Source organism: Salvia hispanica, chromosome 5, assembly GCF_023119035.1.
Source record: "Salvia hispanica cultivar TCC Black 2014 chromosome 5, UniMelb_Shisp_WGS_1.0, whole genome shotgun sequence".
Lineage (NCBI taxonomy): Eukaryota > Viridiplantae > Streptophyta > Magnoliopsida > Lamiales > Lamiaceae > Salvia > Salvia hispanica.
Window position 1 is genome coordinate 28,635,479 of NC_062969.1, and position 11,956 is coordinate 28,647,434.

The window sequence follows — 11,956 nt, forward strand, 5'->3', positions numbered from 1 at the left end:
CTTCTGAAATTGGCAATGCCATATGTGACTCGGCAAGTGGCTATAAGAGCCAAATTGACTTGGCCAAGTGAAGTCCTTTGGAATCAATGACACCGATTGTGACTCAGCCGAGTGGCTACAAAGAGCTACACTCACTCGGCCGAGCGAGTCCCTCTACAGTCTTTTTTTGCCCGGTGCTCATTCCTTTGTCACTTTATCCTGTTTTCACTTGTTATTTCAAACATTCTGATTCTTCAAAGAATCGATGATTGTTTGCGTTAATCCACATGACGTTTCTCAACCAAGGATCTTCTGATTTGTTCCCGAACTCGAAACATGATCTTTTGTGTGGGAAAAAACTGATCACTCACAAAGGACTAGATCTAGAAAAGAGACATAAAAATAGCTTGAAGAGGAGAAAACACGTGAAGTGTGTGTTGTCATTTTCAATAATAACAATTTATGAGACATAATTTTTTGTCTTTTGTCTAATCTCCTTATTATATAGTACTGATAATAGACCGATTTGTATCACTTGTTTTGATCACCTTTGTGCTTCAAATTGACTAATTTGCGTGAAAAGATTCAAAGAAATCGCATGCTCAATATGTTATGTTCCCTTCGTCCCCAAAGAATATGCACTTTGAGTTTGGCACGAGTTTTAATGCAAAATTAGTAAAGTAAAAGTGAGGTAGAGAGAAAAAGTAATTAAAGTATTGTTAGTAGAGAATGAGTCTCCTCTTATTAAAGAGAAAAAAGTTTTTAAAATTAGAATGTCCATATTCTTGTAGGACGGGCTTAAAAGGAAATAGCGCATATTATTGTGGTACACCCTGTATATAAAGATTCAAAAATAATTTTTTTTGAGATGGCATTGTTTCGTAATTAGCAAGAGAGACTTATCTCACTGTAAATTCATTGAGTGTTGTAGATTGACACTACAGCTTTTACCGATAGATCACTAAAATGTATCTAAGTTGTGAAACACAGTTTTACTTTTGCAAGACACCGACTAAGAGACCTTTAGTGATGACCTGGCCACTATTCAGTTTACAATGCAGAAATACTCGTGAAAAAACTAACAAAACATGACAAAAATATTCCAATATACAGAAACAAAAGGTTTACATATACAAGCAACTCGAAACACATGTTTTAGAATAGTACTACATTCCTCTTTAAAAAATAGAAACTTTTAAAACAACATGAGTTTTATAGCACAATTATTAAGTAAGAAAGAGATAGAAAGAAAAAGTGATTGAAGTATTGTTAGTGAAGAATGGATCTCACCTCATTAAACAAAAATAAAAGCTTCAAAGTTTCTATTTTTAAGACACAAATCAAAATGAAAATAGTTTCTATTTTCTGAGGACAAATGTAGACTAGTAGAGTAGATCTTAAAAATCTCCAACTTATACTGCAAAACTCTCTTTACTTATACTAAAACCAGTGTTAGGTCCTCGACGATTCTAACTCTCTTGATCCCTTCGGTTATATTTATTGCCCAGCACAACCTATCCCAGCTAATTACAGAATTATATATCAAGCTCTTATTTATACGCCCTCCGTCTTCAAAGAGTATGGACTATTTCCTTTTTCGTCCGTCTAAAGTATGAACTTTCTAATGTTGAAAAGTTCAAACAACACATTACCCATACACATAATTCTATTTACAACATATATCATTATCATTAATAACTTATACCATTATAATAATATAGACCTCACTCTTCACTAACATTATTTCTACCATTTCTCTCTCTATTTCTTACTACTTTTTATCCTTATTTATTAAACCTTGTTGAACCCATTGTTCATATTCTTTAGGACGGAGGGAGTACTAAACAATTAGGGGGCGTTCGGTTTGCAAGATTGTATCTATGATTAAATTTGTAGTGTGTTTGGTTCATGAGATTCAACCCCACAACTCAATCCTAAATGAATAATCATAGGATAATTAGTCATAACTAATCCTCTATGACTAAAATAATCTCACAACTCAATTCTAAATTGAATCTTGATATATTTATCTAAAAAATCGAACACCACCTTAGTGCATAGTTGCATTTTGATCACTATTGCGTTATTTGCTTAACTATTTTCTCCACAATTTGTCCGACCATAAATCATGGCCTTTTTTCTATATGTAGTGTATAATGGGGATAATAATTGAAATATTGATTGAAATGGACCACTTTGAAAAAGAAAAAAGTAAAAATATCCAAAATATCAACAAAAATATGATGGCAAATTGAGAGTGACAAATATGATGTGTTAGCTTAAAAGTTATGCCACAAAACCTAATGGGCTTGCCTATTATAAAATTCATTTTATAAGCAAAGTTTGATATCCAACTCCCAAACATTACTCAGACAATCCTATCTTCTGCAGATGTGCAAAGCTAACTTAATATAATTAATCACTTAACCAAAAGATGTACAACTGCACCATCATCCACATCTATTGAACAGTAAACTGTAGTAGTACTATTTGAGTTTAAACTTAAACAAAAAGTTTGAATAATCCAGGAGTTTAAGTTAAGCAAGAAAACCATTTTATTGGGTAATATGCACACAAAAGGGATATCTTAGGAAAACATGGCGTGTGTGATCCGACAAACTCTCCCGCAAAAGATCGATTTGAATCGATCTTATCCACAAAGCCGCCACGCCACCAAAGGATCAGCATCAACATGCTCATATTTAACGATCCAAAGCACTCAGCACAATCCTAAAACAACATATCAGCAATTATGTTAGAATTAATTTCATTAATTATTTAAGTATCACCATGTCAGGTATACCCATTTGGTTTTTTTTTTTAAATCTCCCTACAGAGCCCTGTGTAGTCATATTTATATAGTTTATTAAAGTACATTCACTGATACTAAGGGGTGCGTTATAATACTAACTTTTCTTAATTGTTAACTTGCTAACTCATCAACGTAGTGTATTGAAAATGTCAACACGATCACATTAAAATGTCAACACATATTTGTGTTGACATTTTAACAAACTGTATTGACATTTAAATATTAATGTCAACGCAATGTATTAAAATAGCAACTTAAGTTTATATTGTCAAACTGTATTGACATCAGTATTATCGTGTTGACATTTTTAATACACTATGGTGATGAGCTAGCAAATTAGCAACGGATCACACCCCTTGATACTAATATCATGCCTGCATTTGAGTTATCTCTTTAGTCATATCTAACTAGTAATTATGGAGTAAAGATTGTATGTGTGATATACATATTTTTTATTTTGTAAGCAATATACATATATATGCTCCTCTATAGTGTATATGAAAGTAGTGATTTAACAAACACACAACTAATTTTGTAAGCAATACACAGATATATGCTCCTCTATAGTGTAAAAAGCATCCTTATACTAGTAGTAACAGATCTAGTGCATATGTATAACTCAATAAATGGATACGATAGTTCTCTTTTTCCATAAAAAAGTACTCCTACAGTCCTACTACTACAATAAACATTTTTTTATAATCAATAGGAGTACAATTAAACTTAAGTCCTAAACCCGGTATATATTTTTATTTTTATCACTCATTTGGTTTCTCCATTTGAGACATTTCCTTTGGCAACAAATACAAAAAATATTAAAATTTAAATGAAGAGATAATAAAATATGAGAGAAAATAAAATAAAAAAATTAAATTATGTTGATTATTTATACTACCACCATCTTAAACTAAGAGGGACGTATTCAGATTTGGGATATGCTAACCCAAGTGACATACTCCCTCCGTCCCGGATAATTCGTTCCCAGTTTTCCATTTCGGTCCGTCCCACATAATTTGTCCCACTTCACTTTTACCATTTTTGGTAGTGGACCTCATATTCCACTAACTTATTTCTACTCACATTTTATTACTCCCTACGTCCCCGATTAGGAGTCACACTTTGACCGGGCACAGGGTTTTAAGAAATATAAAGAAAAGTTGGTTGAAAAAGTTAGTAGAATGTGAGACCCATTTTTTTATATTCGTTTTATAATAAAATGTAAGTGAATTGAGTTAGTGGAATGTGAGACCTACTTACTATTTATGGTAAAAATGAAGTGTGACTCTTAATTGGGGACGGACTGAAATGGAAAAGTGTGACTCTTAATCGGGGACGGAGGGAGTATAAAACTAATATATAAAGATAGGACCCACATTCCACTAACTTTTTCTACCCACTTTTCATTACAATTCTTAAAACCCGTGCCCGGTCAAAGTGACCCGAATTATCCGGGACGGAGGGAGTATTTTTTTTTTGGCAATTATTAACTCTACTCTCTCCTACGTTATTCTCCATCTTACAAAATCCTACTTTATTTTCTTTTTCTTTGTCTTACTTTATTTTCTCTCACACGTTCATATTTTTTATGGACACGAGAAGTATATTTTAATTCACTAAACCTCACTACTTAAATTCTTGTGAAATAGAAAAGTCTCATTTAGGCTAGAATGGAGGAAGTATTATAATATAGAAACGACTCAATTGTAGTGAAAAAATGACTCCTACCAAAGAAAGTGTAGTCCTACTATCATATTCCCTCTGTTCATAATATAGACTATTTCTATTTTGGTCTATCTCAGTATAAAAATAGTGCACTTTTATTTTCAATAACTTCTTTTCCTAATTAGATGAGTTTTTTCCAATTAGACGAGTCTCATTCTCCACTGACATATTCCAATAACTTTTTCTTTTTACCTCTTTAAATAAGTAATTATAGATAAAAACCGATGCCATCCTAAATATTTATAATTTCATGGGATGAATGTAGTATTCAGAATAGAGAAGGTGGATTGAAGTTTGAGGACTAATTAGCAATTAGCAATTAGCAGTATCAATAATAGAAGGGCATAGAAAAGTCAACCCACCAATCATAACCAGTTGGAGACTTGGCCACAGAGTTTGGCACAGCAGCGGTTGCCGATTTTCTCCTCGTCAACTTCTTAAAATTCCCCGCAGCCCCAGGTGTATTTGCTAAAATTACCCCAAAACAAACAAATATTAGAAAACAGCCCCAAAAGAAAACCAGAAAATTTTCACATCAACCCCCGATTCCAAACCAATCCATTTTCATGCAGGTAATCATATTTAATTTCTCTCTCTAGGTTTAAAATTGAAGATCTCTTACGCGTAAAGGGCGAGGTCGGAGTGCTGGAGCACGACGGCGACGACGGAAGCGACGGCGGATCCACGGAAACTGTAAGATTACGATAATTATTAATTCCGCTTCCAGGGACGGGGATGCTCGGAGAAATCTTGTTGATCGGGGGCGGAGGCACCGGATCCGGCGGCGGTGCGGCGCTAGATCTGGCGGAGAAGGAGTTGTATTTGCGAAGTTTGCCGAGGCCGGAGTCCGGCGTTGGACCAGCTAGAGTTTCATCCCATAGTTTGTCGAGAAGTCCCATTGTGTTGGAAATTTGATTCTAAAATAGCAGAAACTTTAGTTACTATTTTACTTTTATTTTCCTTGCTGTTGTGTAAAATAGGATGTTTGCTAGACGATATAGTTTTGGAAGAGATCTATCTGTGTGTTGAAGAGAAGGAAGATGAGATCAAAAGAGGTAAATAAAATTAAAATGAGAAATGAGTGAGACTGTGGAGTGGAGCTGGGTGATGTACAAGTCTTTATAGACGACATCATATAACATTAAGTTAGGTGGATCTTATTTGGGAAATTACTAGTACCATTAAATTACTACAAGTATAGGTCTTCTTCCTCAATCCTACAATATGTGCACATTTGATTAAACATAAATTTTAATACTACATAATTAATAAAATAGGAGAGCGATAAATTGGAAAAGTAATTAAAGTATTATTAGTTAATCAAATATTTTATCATTTTCTCACATTTTCAATTTTTATCATACTTCTATATTCATATAAGTGTATTTTTCTCTTTATATGTTGATAATTGAGGCGGAAATGGACCTAGGACAAGTTTGGAGCAAGAAAAAAGAGTCTTTGCGGTGCATAGAGCTTTACGTGACCAGGTAGATTTTGTCACAATAACTCACGCGATCGGGTGAGATTGTCACCAAATCCCACAATATATATCGGGTCATTTATGAAATAATTGTCCAGAGAGTCCAATCCAATCGGGTGACTTTGCCATACTATCTTACCCGATCGGGTGAATCACACCAAGTTTTTCAGAGATCCCAACCCGGCCGGATGATTTGCCACACTATCATACACGAACCCGACTGAGTAAGTCACATAAAATTTTTTAGAGACCTCTACTCGATCGGGTGACTTTGTCAACATACAACAATTGCAGTCATGGGAGTTCACACACAAAAACTGACACAACCGTAGATAAGAATCTAAGAAATGTGAGGATTAAAAATGAATGATGTTATCTAAGAAATCTTCATCTAACTCAAAGACGGATCATCATCCACAACTCTGAACTCTAGTTTCTTTAGTTTTGGTGCAATCGAGTTTGCTATGAGTGGCTAAGTTTTTGTATGTTGTTCCGAATACTTAGTTTAAACAAACTGATCAAATGATTCGCAATTAATCTATAGTAGTCCCATTATTATGGTTTATGTTTATTTTCATTCACAATTAATCTATAGTTGTTCCACTAGGTGTGTGATCAATTGCTAACTTTATTAAGTTGCTAACTTGCTAACTCATCAATGCAGTGTATTAAAAATGTAAACACATAATTTTGTTGAACTTCAATATAATGTGTTGATATTATGTGTTGACATTTTGATATCATCGTATTAATATTTTTAATACGCTATATTGATAAATTAGCAGAGTTAGCAACTAAAATTGTTAGCAATATAACACACTCATATTCCACTATTATGATTTTTATGTTATCTTTCGTTATGCTTTGATGCATATCTTGAGTAGTAATTATGTTTTTGGCTCCTAATACTGTCTTCAATAAAGTATAAAGAGAAATAGATGATTAAGTATTATTTAAGAGTTCAGGTGGTGGTATTACTGGGATTGTTTTTTACCACTTTCATCGGCATGAATAAACAAACATTCACTTTCCATTGTAGATATTATCCAAAATATCGATCACATAAATAATTTCTTCATTTTCCATATTATGTTTTCTTATATACCATGGATCACAATCATGAACTTAAAATTACTATTTACTACTACAATTCATCAATCTTAAATATACACCAATGATCATAGTAGATATTCTATATCTAATATAGATCACATAAATAATTTCTTCATTTTCCATTTTATGTTTTCTTATATCCCATAGATACAATCATGATCTTTTAAATTACATGATGTCTAATCAAATATACTAATAAGATATCTCACCTAATCTATAATATCTTAAAGGTAACTTCCAAAACTATGATAATAATGCATATATAAAGAATTAAGTATTTGTTTCAGAGGCGTTCTTGATTACGACCGTGGCGATAAGAATTTATTAAACTGAATAATTACGTGATCAGAAAAATTAAAAAGATAAATGATCAAATTTATATAATGGAGGAAGTTGACCTTGTAGGTAGATTGGCTGGGCTCACCTTTTATTTGAAGTTGAACACGTCATTGGATAAGATAGATACCGAAAACCACCTATTTTTGTTGTAGAAAATTCATTGCTGTAGGCCCCACCCCCAGTCACGTGATTGGGATGGTGCATCCCTTTTCTCCCTTTTTCCAACAAAGTCTGGCTTGCTGCCTAAGGTTTACCGAACCAGCGGTTAAAACTGAAATCGTAACCGGCGGTTACAGTTTTGAACCGAAACTGCGAAAAATATGCCAAATCGAAACCGTGAATTTTAGAACCGTGGTTCGGTTCAGGTTCCAAATTTTTCGAACCGAAACCGCGACCGAACCGCCGGTTCCGGACGGTTCCGAACCGGCGGTTTCACGGTTCCGAACCGGCGACGCAATGATAAATTTAAACATAGTTAATCCTTATATTAAAACTATACTCCATTAAATAAAACATTGCTGAATGATCAGATTTATGAGTTTTATACTCTTATATAAATAACTTTCATTTTTAGATTTGGTAATATCCGTAGAAACAATAATGTGGGATAAAATTTTGTAGCAAAAATAACTTTATAATATTATTTGGTAAAATTGGATGATAAAAACATAAGATAAAAGATAATAAAATAAAAATAACTAAATTACAAGATGGAGTCTATGTTGTATGGTAATAACTTTATAATACTATTTCCGATTTTATTAATTAACACATTTTTTTACGTATGGAATCTATGGAGTATGGATAATTATTAGTAATAAATATTTATCCAACATTTTAAAATAAACTTAGAAGAATTGATTACTTTAAATAAATTATAATAAATTAACAAGATGGAGTCTTCAAAATTGATTAGTTGAGTCTTCAAAATTGATTGGTTGACGGTGGGCGATGGCTGCACTATTCAAAATTGATTGCATAAAACACCATTTCTTTTATTTTTATTTATTTATTTATTTATTTATTTATTCTTAAATGTTGATTTTAAATTCAAATTGGATCTCATTTCTCTCTATTTTTATCTATATTAAATACTCCTCTCTATCCTTACTTACACTCACCTCATTTTAGTGTTAACAACTCAATTTAAACTATCCATTTCCTTGATCCAATTTATTTTATAATTTCAAACTATATGGCAAAAAAAATTAACGGAAAAAACCGTGAAACCGCGAAACCGAACCTAAACCGCTACGAACCGTCCAAAAACCGGCGGTTCCGAACCGAAACCGTGAAACAGCCTCACGGTTCGGTTCCGGTTCCATATTTCCCAAAACCGGAACCGGCGGTTCTGAACCGAAACCGCCGGTTCATGAACCGTGGGCAGGTCTAGTCTGGCTCCAATACTAAAATTTCATACTTACGGGAAGTATTTGAAAAATAGAAACATTTAAAATGACATGAATTTTAATACATAATTGGTAAAATAAAAAAATAATATTAAAAAAAATAGTAAAGAGAATGAAAAAAATGAATAAAGTAAAAGAGAAGAAGAAAAAAAGTAGTGAAAATAGTGTTAGTGGATTGTGAGGTTTACGTTCAAAAATAGAAAAATTTTAAAGTTTCTATTTTTAAGAGATAGACTAAAATAAAAAGTGTTTCTATTTTTAAAATACGGAGATAATATTAAATTTATTTTACTTTTTTCATCTCCAAATAATAGTAATATTACTCTGTCTCATGATTCGTGAGATATTTTTTGGCACAAAATTTGTAAAAAATGTTTTTTAATGAATAAATGAATACAAAATAATAAGAAGAAATAAAATAAATTAAATGAGATTATATATTTTATTTTTTTAATGAATACGACTCAAATAATTTGAGACAGTCCGAAATGGAATAAGTCTCAAGTAAATTAGGACGAATGGAGTATTATTTTGCAATTCTTTGAACTAGTAAATCAATTTTCTTTTAGTATTTTGATAAGTTTTTCCTTTTTTTTATTGTAAGCTGAGTTTTATTTTTTATTAATAATATTTAATTCATTTGTTTTCTATTAATCTCATATTTTATCAATTTCATATTAAATATGTAGTTGATAAGTCTCTATTTTTAGAGAAAGAAGTGAGTATGTAATATGAATTACTACTAGTTTATACGTTAAATAAAAGATTTCCCCATATGTGTTTGTTTAAATATGTCTATGTTGTGGAACTAGGAGTACAAAATGGCGAAGAGAAAAACTAGGATATTAGTTGAGTGGTCAAATTAAAAATCAAGTTTGTCATAGTTGTTAACACAACAATTGAAAACTTATTTTTCTTAAAGACTAATCTGCCAAAATTGTGGCTGCCTATCAACTAGAATTTGATAACTCTATATATTTCTCATAATACTTATGTCCTACTCGACTATTTTGTGGATAAGGATTGCTAGATTTTTTTATTGTGTGCTTTCATAGTAAATCAGAGTAATAAAAAATGAGTTTGCAAAATTACTTTCTTTTATTTTGCGGTACAACATACTCTTGTTTGTCGTTTCGATTTTGGATGTGTGTCGATTCTATTAGTACTATAATTTATACTTGCAATAGTAATTTATTTTGCGGTACGACGCACTCTTGTTTGTCGTTTCTATTTTGGATGTGTGTCGATTTTATTAGTACTACTCCTTCGTTCTATAGTAAAGGTGACGGTTCTTTTCGATACAAAGATTAAGAAAAATTGTGTTAGGTGAGTTAATTAAAAGGAGAGTAAAGTGTAAAATGAAAAAAAGGTAGAGAGATGAAGAGAGAATAAAGTAAAAGAGAGTAAAGTAGTTGTGGAAAAATGTGTTAACTTTTACTAAAAAGGTAAATGATTTATTACTATGGAACTTACTAAAATAGCAGAATGACTCTATTACTCTATTACTGTGGGACGGAAGGAGTATAATTTATACTTGCAATAGTAATTTATTCTGCGGTACAACACACTCTTGTTAGCAGAATCGAGAAAGAAAATGGCTAGACGAGGGGAGTCCGAAGCTGAGGGCAAAGAAGACAATTCACACAAAAAGCCTCTGCTGGACCCACTTTCACGCCTATATAAGAAGGAGCATGCAACACACATGAATATACACGATAGCTCTCTCACACACACACACTTGGGAAATGGGAATTCTGGGATAAAATAGGGGTCTAATCTTCGGGAAAATCTGTGCAACACCGTCCTCAAGGAGGACGAAGATACAATCATTTACTTTTTCAGCGTTTATGTTTTGGATTCTGTCAAACTTCGCCATTCGAAGTCGATTTGTTCGTTTTGCTACTTGCTGTTTATCTATGAAATTTATTTCATGTTATGATTATGTTGATTCTGTGTTTTGAGGAATTTGTTCCGGAGGTTTGATTGTTATTCACTTTGTTGGATGCTTTGCGTACTTGATCTGGGGAATATGAGTTGATCTGTGGTTGTTGTTGTTGATCTGTGGAGAATTGGTGAATCTGTAGTTATGGAGATAATTTTGACAGGAGTTTGTCTCGGATGCTTGGATCCGGAGTGGATTTAGCATCCGAAGTGTGGATCTGAACAAGGGAATTGAATTATGCATGGATTTTGAACTTCTGCTTTCGTTTTTGTTTTACTTCATCTAGGAGATAGAGATCTGAGTTTTTTTGGTTTCTCGGCGTTTTCTGACGTCCGATCTGTTGGTCGCCATTGAGTTACTAGCATTGTTATGTTTTCATCATGTTTCAGTTAAATTCCGATGATGCTTTACGTTTTGTAGGTAGTTAGGCTTAGAATTGGTTGTTTTGCAGCTTTTTTGGTCGTACACTTCTATTTTGGGAAAATGGTCCCCACTGCATGCATCGAGTCTGTCTAGCTAGATTAGATAGTAATATTACTAGATCCAGGAAGTTGGTTTGAAGATAGTGATGATATAATGTCAATCTGTGTTACGTGGATGTTTTTAACTGTTCCTAGATCTAGAGATAGTTAAATTTCTTTTCCCTATCTAGTATAAATTCCTCAACTCAAATTTGCGTGGCAGCAGCCAAACCACCCAAAAGCCCTTTAAATGCATGATTTCGTATTTGTCCTCGTAGAATCGATCCCTGCTTCCCTATACTAATTCAAGTATACGCGGGTTGAGGGTTTTGAAGTGATAAACTGTGTGTCCAACGACCGAGATCTTTCAGCGTTCCGCGAGTTCCTAGACCTTGTGATCTAGTGGATTCTTTGGACCCAGGAAGCTTGATATTTCATATTGTGCACGTAGCTAAAAATATCGAGTCAGGGCCCGAATGTTTTTCCCTTACGTTTTAGAATGAGCCGAGATCTTTTTCTCCGCATTGTGCACACGTTGGAGGGACGTGATGAGTACTTCCAGTATCGGGAAGACGGGATCGGCAGACCCGGACTTACGCCGTTGCAGAAGTGTACGATTGCGATCCGCCAGTTGGCCTACGGCACAACAACAGATATGTTCGACGAGTACCTTCACGTCGGGGATACAACTGGCCGCGA

General features: G+C 33.3%; 1 protein-coding gene across 1 annotated transcript; it reads right to left on the bottom strand.

The window, feature by feature from the left end:
* Positions 1-2,371: 2,371 nt before the first annotated feature.
* Positions 2,372-5,626, bottom strand: LOC125186210 (dormancy-associated protein homolog 4-like). Its single transcript, XM_048082557.1, has 3 exons — positions 5,136-5,626; positions 4,876-4,981; positions 2,372-2,709 (listed from the first exon to the last, which is right to left on the bottom strand). Exons 1-3 carry the CDS (start codon positions 5,410-5,412, stop codon positions 2,682-2,684), a joined length of 411 nt encoding a protein of 136 aa, XP_047938514.1. The 5' UTR covers positions 5,413-5,626; the 3' UTR covers positions 2,372-2,681.
* Between the last annotated feature and the right edge of the window lie 6,330 nt (positions 5,627-11,956).

What these genes read in the sequence shown, in the direction of transcription:
- LOC125186210 (XM_048082557.1), bottom strand. Translation starts at nt 5,412, where the DNA reads ATGGGACTTCTCGACAAACTATGGGATGAAACTCTAGCTGGTCCAACG. An exon ending in TCCGACCTCGCCCTTTACGC is followed by an intron (nt 4,982 to 5,135) that starts GTAAGAGATCTT and finishes GGGTAATTTTAG; the next exon opens with CAAATACACCTGGGGCTGCG. An exon ending in TCTCCAACTGGTTATGATTG is followed by an intron (nt 2,710 to 4,875) that starts GTGGGTTGACTT and finishes ATGTTGTTTTAG; the next exon opens with GATTGTGCTGAGTGCTTTGG.